Source organism: Dromiciops gliroides, chromosome 6, assembly GCF_019393635.1.
Source record: "Dromiciops gliroides isolate mDroGli1 chromosome 6, mDroGli1.pri, whole genome shotgun sequence".
In the NCBI taxonomy this organism is placed as follows: domain Eukaryota; kingdom Metazoa; phylum Chordata; class Mammalia; order Microbiotheria; family Microbiotheriidae; genus Dromiciops; species Dromiciops gliroides.
Window position 1 is genome coordinate 12,945,892 of NC_057866.1, and position 18,831 is coordinate 12,964,722.

Consider the following 18,831-nt stretch of genomic DNA (forward strand, 5'->3'; position numbering starts at 1 on the left):
GACACCTTGGTACTCGCCATCCTGCTTAGGACAAGCTGGACTGTCCGGAAGGCCTCCTGTAAGCTCAGTTCATCAGTCACTCAGTGAGGGAAGAGTCCAAACGGGCCAAGGCCCAGGTCACACGGGGACGAGGCCAGTCCAAAGACCCAGCAAAAAGTGTCTGCTTCACTCTTCCCCAGCTGGGCTCCCTGAGTCCCGCCCCTCCCTTCTCCCCAGACCACCCCCCAGGCCGCTGGTGCCTTCGGCCTGGCCACATCACTAGATCTGCAGGGTTCTTGGTCCTTGTGCAGCCCTTGGGCAGTGAGAGCGCCAGGCCTGGGGCTTCTGGGGCTGCTGGGGCTCCAGCTCCCGCCCCACCCCCGGCTCCCTGACCTTTCTCAGTCCTCTCCAGTGATGGGACAGTGGGCTGGGATTCTAGCCGGACTCTAGCCAGCTGCCTTTTTGAAATCTGAGCTCCCAGATCCCGGAAACCCCTGGGAGAATTCTTAGTGAAAAACATTCCATGCAGTTGTTCAAACATTCCACACAGCTGGCTGCAGGGAGGGGGCGGCCAGGCCTGGAATTTCGGAGGCCTTTAGTTTCTTTCCATTTCCAGGGAAATACATTTCCCAGGAGAGGCCTGGTCCGGGTAGGTGGGCGGGGAGGTCCCTGGCTGCAATGCTCCTCTGCCTTTGACCCACCAGTCCCCGGGATGGTGTTGCGTGGTTGGCTCGAGATGAGCTTAGCCCTTCATTCCTTCTCTGCTCCCCCAGAGATGCCTGCTCCCAGTGTCCTTTCTGGTACCGGGCAGGTGGCCCCTGCTTGCAGCCAGGGCAGAGTGCCAAGCCACCGGCCATTCCTGCAGACGAGCCAGGCCGGAGGCCTCACGGACTGTCCCCTCGTGACTGAGATTGTTGGGTAAGTGGCTGAGATAGAGATTGCTAGGAGCAGCTGGGCACAGGGGTGAGAGCCCTAGGCTGGGAGGCAGCACCACCACCAAATTATCAGGGTGACTGTGGGCAAAGGACTGCTCCTCTCCGGCCTCAGTTTACTCCTCTGTAAAACGAGGGGGTTGGACCAGATGCTCTCCAAGGCTGCTCATTGAGCATTCTGTCCCCTCCTTCCTCTGACATTTTTGTTCTCAGATCCCTTGTAGCTCCAGTATTCTTCAGTATAGACCTTAGCCTAAGGTCCTGCCCAGTTCTGACATCCCATGCTCTGAGGCCCCAGAGCAGTGCCCAGCCCCGACATCTCACAGACGTCCATGCTGTGTCTCCTAAAGTCCTTCCAAGGCCTCCGCCTGGCTGTGGTTCTAACATCCAACTGAGACCCATTTTTTAGTTGTGGTCACACGAGGGACTGAGCAGCCATCAAACTGGGCCCACACTGCTCATCCAAATGCACAAAGCAACAAGTTTGTCTTGGAAGGTTTTATTTGGGGGAGGGCAATCGGGCAGGAGACCTTTCCTCCCTGCATCTCCCATGTCAGTTCTTCTGGGGGACTATCAGTCCCCTCTCCCTTTCAAACCCAGCACATCCTGTTCTTGGTTAAATGTTTCCAGGTGGGACTAAATGTTGACCATCAGGGAAGGTGATGATATGCTAGGGATTTGGCAGTGAGGTTAACCATCAAGAGAAAACAGGAAGGGAAAGATCGGAGCTTGAACTTGATGGGAAATTTACTGGGTTTGCCCAGCTGCAGGAAAGACATCTCCTCCTCCTCTTCCTCCTCCTCCTCCTTCCCTCCCCCTCTCCCCCCACCCTCTTCTGTCCCCCCACTCAATCAGACCTTTCCTTTAAGTTTGGCCATCCTTGAGCAAAGAAAAAGCTGTCAAATCCAGTAGAATGATCAATCCTCCTCCCCAGCCCCAGAGGCTCTTTGTGGTAGACGTTGCTTGAGTATTTATTAAGCACCTACTATGTGCTAAGCACTAGAGATAAAAGAGAAAAATGAAATCATCCCTGCCCATAAAGAGCTTTATAGCTTACTCATGGAGATATTCAAGTGGCATCCAGGATAGGGACAGAGATAAAGCTCGGACTAGTCTTTTTTTTTTTTAATAGCATTTTAAAAAATCATTTTTATTTTCAGTTCCAAATTGTCTCCCCTCTCCTCCATCCCCCACCCCCCTTCATTGAGAAGGAAAGAAAAAGAAAACCCATTACAAATATAATCATATGAAACAAATTTTCACATTAACCTCATTAAAAAAAAAAAGGCAAGAAAGAGAAAAATATATTGTTCAATCTGCCCAGTGAGGCCATTGGCACCTTCTCTTGGAGGTGGGTAGTGTGTTTCATCACGAGTCATTTGGAATTGTGGTGGGTCATTGGGTCAACCAGAGTCATGTGCAATTGTCTGTATGATATTGTTGTTATAACACAAATGGTTCTCCTGGTTCTGCTCACTTCCTTTTGCATCAGTTCATATAAGTCTTCAGGGCCAGTCTTCATATTCTCCTTACAAAGGGCACATCATAGGACAATGGGGAGAGCATTGGTTGGTACAGGCCCTTATCTCTTGTTGCTACAGACTGCTCAGCCTCCCTGACTCACGTCTTTCCTCCACTCAACTGTCAGGGTGATCTTCCTAAAGAGCAGATCCAGCTTGTTACCGCTCCCTATCACCCCAAGGATCTGATATAAAATCCCCTTTTAGCACAGAAAACCCTTTGAAATTTGCTCCCTCCTTCCTTTCCAGCGACCTTCCTCCATCTCCCTGCTGTGCACTCTTCCATCCAATGACAAGGGCTTCCATCTCCAGACTCTGGGCACTTGCTCTGGCTGTGCCCCCTGCCTGAGATGTCCTCCCTCCCTCCTCCCCTCTGCCTCTTGGCTTCCTTCAAGCCCTAGCTATGATCCTATCTTCTACAAGAAGACTTTCCCAATATTCCCTCACACTAGTTCCTTTCCTCCATTCTTTCCAGTGTATCCTATGGATTGCTTGATTATATGCAGTTGTTTTCCCATTGTTCCCCCGCCTCCCTTTAGACTGGGAGCGCCTTGAGGGCAGGAACTATCTTTTACCTCTATTTGTATCCCTAGCCCTTAGCACAGTGCCCAGCACATAGCATATGGATAATATCAGATCGCTTACCTTCTCAGTGGGTGGGGGAGGGGCTAGAGGGAGGGAGAGACTTCAAAATTCGAAATAAAAAAAAGAGAATGTTATAACTAATACATTTTTTAAAGTGGGAAAAAGAGTAGGTCTGATGTGTGAGGCCTGACTTATCCAAGGTCATATGGGTCAGTAACGGGTAGCAGAGCCAGGATCCAAACCCAGCCCTGACTCTGCATCCTCCAGCTGTTGCAGCTCTCTGCCTCCTGTCCATACTCCTCCTTTGGCTCTCACCCATCAGACAGCTGGCCAAGGACATCTGAGTTCATCAGTGTAGGAACCCCAGATCTACAACATAGTTAGTAAAAAGCTGGCTGAGACTCATTGGGTCTCACCCAGTTAGTAATTATCAAAGGTAAGACTTGAACACACATCTTTCACTCCCAAGTCCAGTGCTGGACTTGAAGTCTCTCACCTAGTCTGCTACAGTTAACTTAAACAGTATAAAACCTTGTCTCCTTGACTAGATTGCAAGCCATGGAGGGGGGGTGTCTTATTTCTTTAGCATCCTGAATGGTACAACCCAACACTGTAACCCAGCATATAATCAATGCTCTGACCCTTAAAGCCCATTGCCATCTGGATTCAGCCAACCTTTCCAGGCTGATGGTTCATTGTTCATCCCTCCCTGCCAAACTATCCATCTCTTACCTCCATAATTTTGTACAAGGCTGGTCCTCATGCCTGCTATGTTCTTCCTCCTCACTTACACATGTTAAAACCCCTGGATCCCTTTGAGGCTCAGCTTTTAAGAGGCCCTTCCTGATTCCCCTAGTTCCCAGTGTATATTGGTTTTGTATAGATCCTGCCTTTACTTCTCTGTGAACAGATGTTATCTCTGGTCCAGGGGCTCTTAACCTCTTTGGGGTCCCAGACCCCTTCTCAGAATGAGGTTTATTAAATGCGTATGTAAGAGTGGATTTGAAACCACCCGAATTTTGGCTCCTTGCCTACTGAATCAAACAATTAGAACTGAGAATGGAACAAGACCTGTATACCTCTCTGAATCCATTAAAGTCACTCCCGAAGTAATTTGTGTAAAAGAGGGAAGCTATCTCAGAATTGGGGAGAAAGATTCTGAGCCAAGAGGCTGGAGCAAAGAGAAAACTAAACTGTGCCAGAGAAGGAAGAAATCTAGGAGAGTCATTGGCTTTACAGGTATCTCAGAAAGGAAGACCTGGCTGAGGGGCTGAGAGAAGTCCCAAGAAAAGGTCAACTCTTTTCCAAACAGCCCCTCCCAATGCCTGCCCATCCACATACACTATTAAATGATATTTTGTTTCTTTACCCAAATGTTTCCATGAATTTTGCCTCACCCACAGAGAATCCTGGGGTTAACCAAAGAAAGATGTAGATGTTAGGTTAGGAAGAGAGCCAAACCTCTGCCTAAGTGTTAGGAATTTTCCTAACTGGGGGCTCAGAGCTATTATAACTGAACTTATAACTTGTTTGTTGAAATAAGTGCACTGTGGGGGTCATCTTATTGTCTTCTAAGCTTAAAACAAGCAAATTGCTGTAAAAAGGTGTCACACGTAAACATACAAGATTTATATTGAAATATATTTATCAAGATATTTTTTAAAAAACAAAAAAACTTCACAAAGCCCAGATTAAGAATTTATGCTCAGGGGCAGCTAGGTGGTGCAGTGGATAGAGCACCGGCTCAGTAGGACCTGAGTTCAAATCCAGCCTCAGACACTTAACACTTACTAGCTGTGTGACCCTGGGCAAGTCACTTAACCCCAACTGCCTCACCAAAAAAAAAAAATCCAAAAAAACCCAAAACAAAACAAAGAATTTATGCTCTAGTAAACTCTAAGCTTCTTAAATATAGGACTTTTAATCTTTTGTCTTTGTGTATTCCCAGAGCCTGGCACATAGTAGGTGCTTAATAAATGCTTGTTGATTTCAGTTGAATTAGGGTCAGGAGGACTACTGGACAGTGGAGTGCCAGAGACAAATAATGTCTACTTTGTGTTTTTCTAGGCCCAGTTTAGAAGAATCTTCTTCCTAGGGAAGTCCATTTACCCAAGGGAGAGTTGTCAGATAGCAGTGATTGGAAGAGTGCCCACCTCTTTTGTGATGGGGACCCCTGACTTCTCCCCTCCCTTTCTCTCTGTCCAACCTCCTACTCAAGACAAGATTCTGCCTAGAACTCCTGGACCCTGGGAGTTAATTATTATGGGGTTTAAAGAGATAAAGGCTCAACCCAAGGAGACGCCTCCCCTCTGCAAGCTGCTACCTGGAGATAGCAAAGGTTAGAGGCTCTGGTCCCAAGAGAGATGAGACAGACAGACGTGTTCAATTCTGTTTTGTCTGGCTCTGGGACATTCCAGCTGACTCCCCTAGGGCCAATCCAGTGGCTGAGCTGGGTTTTGGAGCAGGACTTTTGGGGGGGTCTTGTGACCAAGGCTTGCCTTCTCCTCCCAATGGAGTTTGAGGAGGAATACCACCGCTGTCCAGCCAGGGCTGCTGCCCCCGGGACATGTCCACTGCTCTTTGCTGTGAGCACTGGGACAGTACAATATGTTCCAAGGCTAGACCCAGGGGCAACAGGAGCCTCAGGAGTCGCCTTGGACCCTGCCCCAAGGCTAGATACTGCCCAGGAGGACCCTTGCCAGATGGACAGGTAAACATTCAGGGGGTGGGCATGCTGGTGAGTCCATGTACACCTGCTCTAAGCCAGGCATTGGGCAAAGGACCATTCCTGTCCCTCAAGGAGTTCACAGTCTAATGCAGGGGGGGGAATGGCATGCCAACAATGGTGTACAAACAAGCTATGTGCAGAACAAATAGGAATTGGCAGAAGGGAGGCATTGACATGAAGAGGGGCCTGAGGAAGGGGGGATTTTAGTTGGCAATTGTAGGAAGCCCCTTACTCCTTGCCTCCCCGCCATAGGAGAGGAGCAACTGTGCTGGGAAGGGGGATAGAGAGATCTAGAGAGCTGAGTGAGGAGAGGAAGGGAAGGAGAAAAAGGAGGAAGGAGGAAGTCCTATGTTGTGGTGGGTTTTTTCCCTGAAAACACTGATGAGCTCTCCATGTATTTCACTTGTGGCCAAACTGGACCATTCTCAGGCCCCAAACACATCCTTCTGCCGCTGTGCCCTGGCCCTAAGGCAGTGTAGTGCAGTGGAGGGAGCCCTGGTTTTTTGGACTCAGTTCTGACTGCCCTGTGCCTTCATCTCCTCAACTGTAAAAATGAAAAGGAGCTTTCCCCTTCAAATGCTAAATCTCTAATCCCATGATCCCTTTCTCCATTTTTCCTGTCAAATTATTACTCATCCACCAGAGTCCGATCCAGAGATGTTTCCTCCGGGAAGCCCTCCCTGATAGCCTGCTGGGCTGCTAATAATCTTCCCCCTCAGACATCATACAGATGGGTTCTGACCCTCCCTTTTTAATGGATGCGTCTTGTGATAAATAGTCCGTGTTCTAGTTACTTGCATGTGTTTTACTTTAGCCCCCAGTAGAGAAATATACATCCAGGAATGTTCATTGAACGAATAAATGAGACTGAGAGGACAGGAGGGAAAGTCCCCCAGCCTGAGGCCTTTAGGCCAATCATTGCTGCCGCCCACCCCAAAGGCTCAGGATGGTCAGGCCAGTCCCCAAAGGTCAGGGGGGGTTTCCAATGTCAGCTCATTTTTATAATACTTTATGGCTCACAGAACGCTTCCTTCCCACGCCTTCGAGCCATGCAGTCCCTATGTCATTATCTCCACTTTGCAGATGGGGAAGCTGAGGGTTAAAGAGATTACATGATTTGCCCAAGGTCACACAGCTAGTAAATAACCTGAGGTTTGAACCCAGATCCCTGATGCCAGGTCCAGGAGGGCCTCTCATCATCATCATCATCATCTTTTTTTTTTTTTTTTTTGCAGGACAATGGGGTTAAGTGACTTGCCCAGGGTCTCACAGCTAGTAAGTGTCAAGTGTCTGAGGCTGGATTAGAACTCAGGTCCTCCTGAATCCAGGGCCGGTGCTTAATCCACTGCGCCACCTAGCTGCCCCTCCCCCATCATTTTAAAGGCAAGTTAACTTAGACGAGGGAAGAGGAGGCTCGGCTGAGGGTGGCAGACAATGACTGGCATGTCATTTCCTCCTTTCTGTCCCTATCCCCATATCTGGAAAGGAGGCTGGTTAGTGTAGGGCCCTGTGGCATGCTGGGCTGTGATTTTGCTGGTGGAGCCCCATGGGACGATCTGTTTGTCTCCTTTGGAAAAAACCAAAAGGGTTTGAGCTGTGCTCCTGGTGGTCCTTCCCCTCCCCCACCTCCATCCGTTCCCTCCCCTCCCCTTCTCTCCCCCCACTTCTATCCCTTCCTCTCATAGCCTCAAAATTGAGATTCTTGAAGCTACCCCTTGCTCTAAAATCGTCAATGACTGCTTTGTTGCCTCTGGAACAAAACAGCCCCCTCCCCCCCGTTCTGGACCCCCCCCCCGCCCCATTTACATCTTTCTGGTAATAATAATTTAAATTATTTCCTGTGGCAAATCAACCTTCTAGCTAGCTAGCTCATGATCTTTCATCTATCACCTCTGGCCCTTGGCGTGCTGCAGTTCTCGGGGCCTGGGGTGAGCTCTTTCCTTCTCGGCACCTCTCAGAATCCTTCAAAGCACAGCTCAGGGCCAGTGGGGATAATAGCAGCAACCTACCTCATAGGGTTGTTGTGAAAGCTCAAATGAGATATTTATAAGATGCTTAGCCCGGTGCCTGGCATGTAGCAGGGACTACAGAAATGCTTATTCCCTTCCCTTCCCCTATTGACATAGTCATTTCTTATGGCCCAGTAGTATACCATCACCTTTGTGGAATTTATTTAGCTTTCTGTAGCATGTATTTATTTGTAGCTTGTCAAGTTCTATGTTGCAGGGGTGGCTAGGTGGCGCAGTGGATAGAGCACCAGCCCTGGAGTCAGGAGTACCTGAGTTCAAATCTAGCCTCAGACACTTAACACTTACTAGCTGTGTGACCCTGGGCAAGTCACTTAATCCCAATTGCCTCACTAAAAAAAAAAAAAAAGTTCTATGTTGCAATAAAGGTCAGCAGTTTGCGGGATAACCAAGCTGTTGGAGTGGGGTTGGGAACTCAGAACTGTGCTTTGGGAGGATCCACTGAAAGAACTGGGATGTTTAGCCAGGACAAGGCAAGTCAATGGGACAGATGTCTTCAAGCATTTGAAGGGAAGTTACTAGGAAGAGAATTAGCTTTGTTCTGCTTGGACAGAACTGGGAGCAAATGGGAGAAAACTGCAGAGACAGATTTAGACTACATGTAAGGAAAAGGTTCTTCTACGTGAGAACTGTCCCAGAGTGGAGTGGACCTCCTCAGGAGGTGGTGGGCTCCCCTTCACTGGAGCTCTTGAAGTAGAGGAACACCTGGTGGGGATGTCGTCCATAGGTCTCATCCCACCCATGTCTGGGATACTATGTTACTAATAATATTGTGAGGATCAAATGAGATCACATTCATAAAGCATTTAGCTCAGTGTTTCTCACATAGTAAAGGCTTATTCCTTTTTTCACACATAGGAAGTGCACTTTTAACTTGTTCAGAGAAGGCACAAATGCCTCCTATGGACTCTGAGAAGGACATCAGGCTGGATAGGGAAGGTGAAGATGGGAGGAAAGAGGATCTTGAATACCAAGACCAGAGGCTAGATTCCACATAGCACTGGGGAGTCATCGTAGACTCTTGAGCAAGGGCTTAAAAAAAATCTTTGTCTCACAAAACACGCTCATCTGTGTCTGTCCCTCCCACTGTAAGACATAGACGAGTGTGTTTTGTGAGACAAAGCACTGAGCTGGGCGTCAGGATCATTCTGATCTTGAGTCTGCCACTAGCTGTGTGACCTCGGGCAAGTCACTAGCCCTCGGAGGCTCGGTTTGTTCATCTGTAAAACGAGGGGATTGGGAAGAGAGCGCAAGGATGGTCTCTAAGGCCCTTCCCAGCTCCGGATCAATGCTCCTGGTTTATCCGTCGCTCAAGTGCTTTCCTGTAGCTGGGTCAGTGGTGGCTGGAAGGTCTCTTCCAGATCTGACTTTCTGTGATATTCTCGTCCACGAGAGACTTGTGGGTGACGCTGATTTTTTTGAGAGGGGGCTGGGGAACTTGCGGGGGGTGTGGGGTGTGAGTCTGCCTTTAATGTCCCGAGTACGGATGGACTAGAGGCAGGGTAGGGGGTCGCCCGGCAGACTGGGCGGGCAGTGCTCTCCATGGAGGAGGGGGTGGGGCTGTGGGGCTGGAGGCGGGAGCGGGATGCCCACGCGGGACTGCGGCGTACCCTCCTCGGGCAGGGGACCGCAGGCAGCGTCGTTGGAGAAAGATGCCGGGTCCTAGACCGTCCTTCACGTGCCTGGGATGGGATGGGAGGCGGGGGCGGGGGCACGTGTGTCCTGCAATCAGAGGCTCCCCCTCCCTCAGCCACCCCCACCCCGCGCCCGCCCCGAGGTCACGTGACCCTCCCCAAGTCACCGCCGCCACCGCTGCGGGAGAGCGGAGAAGAGCTGAGCGCGGCAGAGGCGAGAGGAGCGGCCCGGGCCGGGGCTCCCTCGGCGGCTGGGGAAGGGGCAGGGTCACGGGCAGGGTCACGGTCACGGTCAGGGGCAGCGTCGGTGCCGCAGAGTCCCAGCTGCAGTCGCTGCGGCCGCGGGGCGCCGGGAGAGCAGAGCAGAGCAGCGCATCCCGGGTGCCCAAGGGGCGGGGACCGCGGTGGGCAGGGATGCGGCGTCGCCGCCGGGACCCCTGAGCGCCCGGGACCCTCGGCCAGCGCCGGGCCAGAGGTGGCTGCAGCAGAGCCCAGGAGCCCGGAGCGGAGCGGGAGTGCAGCCAGCATGTGGAAAGGGTAGGTCTGGAATCAATTTCCTCCCTGGACCCTTTGGCCGCTTGCTAACTTTCCTTTGTGTGGGCGCTTGGTGCACTCTCCCTTCCCTTTCCCTCGGATCCTTTCTCCTCTGTCTCTGTCTCTGTGTCTCTGTCTCTTTCTGTCTCTGTCTCTCAGTCTCTGTGTCTCTGTTTCTGTTTCTGTCTCTGTCTCTGTGTCTCTGTTCCTGTCTGTTTCTGTGTCTGTCTCTGTGTCTCTCTTTTTCTGTCTCTTATCTCTCTTCTCCCTTCACCCCCTTGTCCCGTCTCCCTTTTACAGCCTCCTCTCCCCTCTCCTCCCTTTCCCGGTTTTCCTTCAGGTTTAGGATGGTGGCTAGGTGGCACAGTGGATAAAGCACTGGCCTTGGATTCAGGAGGACCTGAGTTCAAATGCAGCCTCAGACACTTGACACTTACTAGCTGTGTGATCTTGGGCAAGTCACTTAACCCTCATTGCCCCACAAAAGAAAGGCTTTGGTTTTTTTTAGAAAAAGAATGGTGGGACCCAGTGGTGATGGGGAGGAGGAAGGAGAAGAGTCATAGAACACAGAATGTCAGAGCTGGAAGGAACTTTAGGGCTCATCTAAGTGGTTTTACAGATGGGGAAACAGAGGCACGGAGTTGCTCAAGAGAACCCTTCTGAGAATTCTGGGACCCTCCAGGAAGGAGTCAGGAACTGTGACCCCTGGGGCTCCCTCGATCATGCTGGAACCCACACATGTTGGCTGGTCCCCCTCACCCCCTTGGGTCTTCTCCACCTTCCCTGCCTAGTTTCCTGACCTTGCGAACCCTTCCACCCCAATTCTCCCTGACCACCCCCCTCCCTTCCCCCACCTCTCCCCCATGGACCAGAAGGATAGAGCTGCTGTGAGCTAGGGAAAGTCAGAAACTAGATTTTTTCATGTTTTCAGATTTCAATACCAGCCTTAGACAAGCGTGAAATTAACATTGGAAGGTCAAAGGACCTCGGCTGTGCTGGTTCTAGTTCTAGTTTTGTGACCCTGAACTAGTAATCCCCCCACCCCTTCTGAGCCTTCATTGCCTCCCTTGTAAAGTGGAAGGAACAGGCCGCATGTTCTCTAAAGTCCTGTGATCCTAAGGTCCTTTCTTTGGTCTGCTGGGCTCCTGAGGTCCCTTCTAGCTCTTCAGAAGTTTGGATTCAGTGAGATGGACAGACTAGGAGGAAAGTCCTCAGGGACCAATCCTTTGGGAGCTCACCTAGGGACAGGATATGCAGATCCCAGGTGTCCCTAGCATGGACTCAGCAAGGTACATGTAATGTGTAAGAAGAAGAGGGAGAAAAAAGAGGAAGAACGAGAGGTTGTGGGAAAGGGGAAGAGGAGTTATGGAGCTCCCAGTGAGAAAAGCCCCTTTACCAATGCATGTTAGCAACTGTTCTGTGACAACCTAGCTGACATTGCCTGGGGGTCCCGAGAGGTTTGGTGATTTCCAAGGCTCATAGAATTCGATTTTCAATCAAATTCAATTCACTAGGGGCAGCTAGGTGGCACAGTGGATAAAGCACTGGCCTTGGATTCAGGAGGACATGAGTTCAAATCCAGCCTCAGACACTTGACACTTAACTAGCTGTGTGACCCTGGGCAGGTCACTTAACCCTCATTGCCCTGCAAAAAACAACAACAACAAAAAACCCCCCAAACCCAAACCAAATTCATTTCACTAAATATTAGGCATTGGGTGACACAAAAAGAGGCCAAAGACAGTCCCTGCTCTCAAGAAGCTTACAGTCAACCTGGGGGAGACAACACACAAGCAAAAACATACAAAGCCAATTATGGACAGGATAAACGGGAAATAATTTAAAGAAACCACTAGAATTAAGAGCGGTTAGTGAGTGTGTATCAGGGGTGGGACATCAATCCAGGTTACCTGAGCCTAATCCAGGTACCCACCGGCTATGCCTTGCTGCCTCTCTTCAGATGATAATAGGTATCATAGCTTATATAGAAATAGCTGGTGGCACAGTGGATAGAGGGCTGGAACAGGGGTCAGGAAGACCTAAATTCAAATCTGACCTCAGACACTAATTGTATGACCCTGGGGAAGTCACTCACCTGCTGCTGTTTGATTCACTTTCCTCAATTGTAAAATGGGGATTATGATAGCACCAACCTCTCAGGGTTGTTGAGAGGGTCAAATGAGATAAGGTTTAGAAAGTGCCTGGCAAACAGTAGGAGTTAGATAAGTGCTTATTCTACTTCCTTCTCTTCCCACCAAAAGGGTTACATTTGATACTTGCAACGACCCCATTCCGCAGATGAGTAAACTGAGAACTCCCCCAAAATTCAGTGACTTGGCCAAGGTCACCCAGTAAATGTCTGAGGCTGAATTCATACGCTGCTCTTCTTGACTTGAAGTCTTCAAATTGTATCCTCTATGCCCCTCTACCTCCTCCCCATTCAGATACTGAATATTCCTCAAAAATGAGGATCCAAGGAAATGATAGTGGAGCAGAAAATGGAGAAGAATCATGGGGAAAAAGGCCAGAACCTAGAGGGATCTTAGGATAGGAGGGACATTAGAACAAAGAACATGAAATGTCAGAGCTGGGAGGGACCTTATGGAGTGTTAGAAGTATAGGAAGGATTTTCTTTTTTCTTCAAGCAATTATTAGGCACCTAATGTATGCCAGGCACTGTGCTAAGAACTGGGGATACAAAAAAGGGCAAAAACAGCCCCTGCCCTCAGGGAGCTCCCAGTCCAAGAAGTGTGTGTGTTGTGGGGGAGATGACATGCAAATAAGAATTCCATCCATCAACGAGGATACAGGATAGGGGGCAGCTAGGTGGTGGAGTGGATAAAGCACCCACCCTGAATTCAGGAGGACCTGAGTTCAAATCCAGCCTCAGACACTTGACACTTACTAGCTGTGTGACCCTGGGCAAGCCACTTAACCCTCATTGCCCTGCAAAAACCAAAACAAAACAAAACAAAAAAACCCAGACCCTCCCCCCAAAAAAAGATACAGGATAAATGGGGGGAGGGGTAATCTCAGAGGAAAGGCACAGAAATGAAAGAGAACTGGGAAAGGCTTCTCTTTGCCTTCTGTTCCCCCTCACACCCTTCACCTGAACTGAAAAAAAAAAAGACAGATTTTGTAAAAAGATATGTCTAGTTGAGCAAAACAAATTCCGACATTGGCCATGTCCAAAGAAATGTCATCTTGGTCTGTGGGTCCATCACCTCTGGCTGCTGGCCTGGCCCACCCTTCATCCTCAGGCCTCTGGAGTTGTGGCTCCTTTCAAAGTCGTCGTTGTTGTTGTTTTAAATAATGTTGTTAGCGTGTTATTATATCATTTGTTTTTCTAGTTTTTCTCACTTTGCTCTGCATCAGTTCTCAACGGCTGGAAGAGATTTAGAAAGTAGGAAGTCCGAGCTGGGGGGACCCCAGAACATAGAACACGGAAAGTCAGAATTGAGGCAGACGTCTGAGAACCTCGTATGTGAGAGCCCTAGATGGGCAGAGCTGCCTGCAAGGGGCCTGCTTCCAGCTGTTAGAAGGAGAGTGAGGAAGGGCCTCCTTTAGAGTGGAGGAGATCCCAGGCCAGGCGGGTCTGGTCTGGTGTGTGTGTGTGTGTGTGTGTGTGTGTGTGTGAGAGAGAGAGAGAGAGAGAGAGAGAGAGAGAGAGAGAGAGAGAGAGAGAGAGAGAGAGAGAGAGAGAGAGAGAGAGAGAATATGAGGGAGAACACGAGCAAGTGCAGGTGGAGGCTTGGCCTCTGACGCTTCTCTCCACACTCTGACCCTGAAGGAGCAGACTCTGTGGCCAAGGCGGGGAAGGCTCCCGGCCCTCTGAGGCTGGGTGGTCTGAACTCTATGTTCTAAGCTGGGGGTGGGCACGGGCTAAGCAAACGCTCCCGGGGCCTCTCTAGAATGGAGCCAGACAGGCGGCAGAAGCCTCTCCCCACTAGCCCCCTGGGAACCCCACTTCCTCCATTATCTGTTCTCAGAGCATCCCTTAGAGACCAGCAGAAGAGGGAGGGGAAGATTTCAGAGAAGGCCAGAGGGAGACGATTTGCTCACCTGGATTGGGGGACCCTCATGCCCCCCAATATGCACACACACATCCTGTTTTCAGCTTCAACCTGGGAGGGGCTGGCCTTCTGAAATCCAGCTTCACGGCAGGTAGAGGGCATTAAGAACGTGCCCAGGTAAAAAGGGCTTCAGGTCAGAGCTCCCCAGTTCCACTTCCTGAGGCACAGGAAACTTTTGAGGGTGGGCTCTCTGACCCCGAGAGGGGCCCAGCTTCTGACCACCCTTTCTTGGTTCAGGCCTGAATCCTCTGCCCCAGATAAAGCTGCAGCCCCTCAGCCCAGGGAAGGAGGAAAGGAAAGAGGCCACAGTGGTGGTGAGGGTAGAATATTGGATCTGGCATTTTGAAGGCCTGAGTTTGAATGCAACATCAGGCACTTATTAGCTGTGGGAACAGGGAAATCACTCAATTTCTCTGGCCCTCTGGTCCCTTCTGGTTCAGGATCTAGACCCTGGGAAAAGGAAATTCAGAAGGTAGGGGACTTGTGGGATCTCATTTGAAAAAGGGCACTTATGCCTAAAAAGGCATTTATGAAGTACCTGTTGTTTGGTTGTTTCAGTCCTGTCTGATTCTTCATGACCCCAGTTGGGGTTTTCTTGGCAGAGGTTTGCCACTTCCATTTCTATATCATTTTTTTCTTTTTTTTTTTAGTGAGGCAACTGGGGTTAAGTGACTTGCCCAGGGTCACACAGCTAGTAAGTGTTAAGTGTCTGAGGCTGGATTTGAACTCAGGTACTCCTGACTCCAGGGCTGGTGCTCTATCCACTGCGCCACCAGCTGCCCCACCATATCATTTTACAGATGAAATAACACTGAGGCAGAAGAGGGTTAAGTGACTTGCCTAGGGTCACACAGCTAGTAAGAGTCTGAGGTTAGATTTGAACTTGGGTCTTCCTGCGTCCAGACCCAGTGCTCTGTCCACTGCAGCATCACCTAGCTGTCTTGTTAAGCACATACTGTGTGCTTGAAGGAACTGGTTGACTTGAAGACCTTTGGGAGGAGACCAGTCTCTGCCCTCCAGGAATTTAGTGTTGTCAGTTTCACTGATATACATGAAAATACATATTTACAAGATAATCCTATGTTTGTGGGTGGGGCCTTGAGTTGGGAGAAGTCAGTCCAGAAGGGCTTCCTGTAGGAGGTTTCACATGAGCCAAGCCTTGAAAGGAGCCAGACTTTCCAACAGGCCAGGCAAGAGGAAGGGGAGCTTTCCAGGGATGAGTGAGGCAAAGGCAGGGAGGCAGGAGAAGAGATTCATCCAGGGAATAAGTGGACAGTTGGGCTGGAGCCTTGAATGTGGCGTGAGGAGGTGGGTAATTAATCTACCTTGAAGGGTAGGAGGCTGGAGCCTGGGCAGAGGGGCTTCTATTTTGTGCTGGAGGTAGCGAGGGGCGTCCCCGAAGCTTCTCAGGCCAGGGAATGACACGGTCAGACCATCAATTTGGAAAAATCATTTGGTCATTTGAGTCATTTTACAGAAGAGACTGTGGTAGCAGATAAGGAATGGGACACAACCAAGGTGATGCAGGCAGTAATAGGTGTTTAATAAATGCTGAATGATGGAAGAGAAATCCCTGGTAACTCCCACAGGTCACTCTCTTCCCTTTGATACCCTCTTCTTTCTAGGTTTTTGGTTCACGGCTGTCCCAGTTTCTCCTCTTATCCTCTGACCTTATCCCCTCAGCCTCTGTCGCTGGATCTTGGGGTCATGTCCACTAACCACGTGTGTTCCCCAAGGCTCTGTGCCTCTGAACCTCCTTTTCTTTTCTCTCCGTCTACTCTCACATGGTAATCTCAGCAGCTCCCTTAGGATCAGTTGTCATCTCCGTGGAGATGATTCCTATATCCTGCCCTAACCTCCCTCCCGAGCTGCAGCTCCCATCCCCAGCTGCTTTTTTGGTCAGCTATGTGTCCAAAATAGAGCTTATTCATGGACCCTCCCCCGCTTCCTAACTTCCCTTTTCACTTGAGGACAGCTGTCATCTTCCCAGTCACCCAGGCTCACAGTCTGGGCGTTATCCTCATCTCCCCCTTTCCTTCCATAACCAATCTGTTGTCACATCTTGTCATTTCTGCCTTTGTAACATTGCTTGTCTGTGTCCTCTTCTCTGAACTCAACACCCAGATTCAGCTTTCTCCAGATCTCAGCAGCAGACCCTGCCTATCCCGCCTCTCCAAAAAAAAAGAGTTGGTAGCATCTTACATTTATGTCATCTCTTTTATTGACACATATTTCCATTCTGTCTCTCTCATTAGAACGTGATCTTCTTGAGGACAAGAGCTGTGTTTTTGAATCTCTGTGTAAACTCTCCAGAGCTTAGCACGTAGGAAATGCCCCATGAGTGCCCCTTCTGGCCCCAGATGTGCCGATGGTGAGCTGTGTGATCTGGGCCTCAGTTTCCTCATGTGTAGAATGGGGAGATTGAGCTAGGTTGCATTTGAGGTCTGCTCTAAATCTAAGAATCTGCTACCCTAATGGGGGATGAATGAAAAAAGCATTTATTAAGCACTTAGTAGGTGCACAGATTCTGGGCCCAAGTAAGTGTTGGCAATACAAACCTTACACTCCAGTGGGAGAGACAACACAGAGATGTGCAAAGGGGATGCCTGCTTTGGAAGGTGGATTGTCCTGGAGATCTTCTGAGAGACCTCTTTACATTCTGAGATTCTGTGAAGTTTTATTCCTCATGGAACAATTATAAACTAACAGTGCCTTGCACACAATAGGTGTTTAATGAATGTTGCCAAATGCGCTTTCTTCCTAGCATTTGGCACAGTGCTAGGCATATAGTAGGTGTCCAACAAACACTTGCTTTAGAACATGTGCTCCTTGAAGGCAGAGACTCTCATTCTATACCCATGATGCATAGCTTATAGTAGGTGCTTAATGTTTGCTGAATTGAATTGATTCTGAATGGAAGAACAGAAAACCTGGAGTCAGAACACTCAGGCCCAAGTGTGTTTTTGTTATTGACTAACTGCATGGCTCTAGACAAAGCCTCTGTGTCCCCATCCAGTCAATGGGGAGGGTTCAATTCAGTATGAGTCAACAAGCATTTATTAAGTGCCTGCTGTGTATGAGGATGAGGTCTCCACTCCAACCCCCAACTCACATGGTTGCTATGGAGGTCAAAGAAGATCTTTATTTTGCCATTTCCTTGGGCTTTGGTGGTGTCTCCCAAGGGCAGGTAGAGTGGTGGGATCAGTGCTTGGGAAAACTCAATGGATGGTAGGCTCTGCTAATCCCACCTCTGACACCACAAACAAATCTCTTCCCCTTTCTGGTCTGAGCCTCAGTTTTCTTCCTCTGTGAAATGAGAGGTGGGTTCAATGTTCTCTAAAATCATCCCAGCTTTGATGTTATATGTTCTAAGGACTTTCCTAGCTCTGACATTCTGTGTTCTAAGGGCCATCCCAGCTCTGACATTCCATGTTCTAAAGACCTCCTAACTCTGACATTCTGTGTTCTAAGGGTCTTCCCAGTTCTGACATTCTGTGTGCTAAGGGCTCCCTAGCTCTGACAGTGTATGTGTTCTGTGCTCAGAGGTTGGTCCCTACTGGCTCTGACTTCCGGTGATTCGGTGACACTGACTCCACTCAGGAGCCTGTGGGAGCTGAATGTCTGTCAGGCAGTGCTGTGGGGGAGGGGAGCTGAGTCTCCCAGGCAGATCCATTAGTAGGGCCCAGACTTGGATTTTCAGGCTGTTTTCTGTGTCTGTGGTTTCCTGAGGCTGGAACGGCTTGTTAAGCTGCAGACATCCATCCCTTTTGAACCTAGAGGGATCATGCCCTCCCCCACATCCTACCCCTAGTACATACAGGCAGAAGCCGACCCTGGACAGGGATGCCCACTGCTAAGCATGGTGTACGTTTCTGTGGCCCTTCACAGGTGACAACACACCCTCCTCCTTACAACACCTTCAGGGAGTGCAAAGGTTTATTCCCATTTTGCACATGAAGAAAGAGACTCGGGAGAGGTCTTGTGACTTGGCTGGAGTTAGGGAGCCTGTAAGCATGATGACTCCAGTTTTTCTGACACTAAGTTTGGCTGTCTCAGTGCTATGTCAAGAGGTCCTGGAGGACCTCAGTGAAATGCTTGGAAGGGCTGACTTTGTAAAAAAAAAATAACTATATCTAATCTAATCTGAAAAAAATTTATATAACTACTTATATGAAAAATTATGATTATATAAAAATTATAAGTTTAGAAAAATTATAACTGGGCCATAAGTCCCTCCGCGGTCGCCATTCAACAGTAAGAAATATTTTTACTAACTGCACCTAATCTGACTGGGGGACCTAATCTTATTGGAGGACTAATCTGGGTACTTCTGACTGGCTGGCTATCTGAGTGCTATTAATTGACTTTGGGCCCTTTAAAAATTGCTCCACACTGCTCCCAAATTGATAAGCAAAAGATTAAGAAGCCTTTTAATTAAACAATCAAAGCAGAGTTTATTTATAAAAATCAATGTAAGAGATAAGGGTTAAGAAATTATACAGCCTGTCTGCTTTTAATATACTAATGGCCTTGCCACCTCTTGCCTTAGGATATGCTCCAGCTTTCTCCAGCTTTCACTCCTTCACTCCAACTCTGCTTTCACTGCTCCGCTCCTTTCTTCCAACTCCAAGTCCCTTTCACTTTATCAACACCCCTGAAAAGCCCCTTACGTCCTCACCTCTGTTGCCAACCCCCTGGTGTCTCCAGTGTCTCTGTATCATAGCCCTTCCTCGATTTCTCCAACCTCCTGTACCCTCTCCTGTTCTCTTAATCTTCGGGCCTTTCCCAACCTCCCTATGTCTGCCTCCCTTAGCGTCTC

General features: G+C 49.2%; 1 protein-coding gene across 8 annotated transcripts in view; it reads left to right on the top strand.

The window, feature by feature from the left end:
- The first annotated feature begins 715 nt into the window (after positions 1-715).
- The window catches only part of RAB3IL1 (RAB3A interacting protein like 1), a 48,205-nt gene continuing 30,089 nt past the window's right edge, over positions 716-18,831 (top strand). For 5 of the 8 annotated variants that reach the window (XM_043973297.1, XM_043973298.1, XM_043973299.1 and 2 more), the window contains exon 1: positions 9,391-9,942. In XM_043973297.1, the coding sequence (XP_043829232.1) occupies positions 9,464-9,942 (479 nt within the window). In that variant the 5' untranslated portion in view covers positions 9,391-9,463. Of the gene's footprint in view, positions 898-5,405; positions 5,727-9,390; positions 9,943-18,831 lie in introns of those variants that run through there. The other 3 variants (XM_043973302.1, XM_043973305.1, XM_043973303.1) reach the window with 2 other exon arrangements.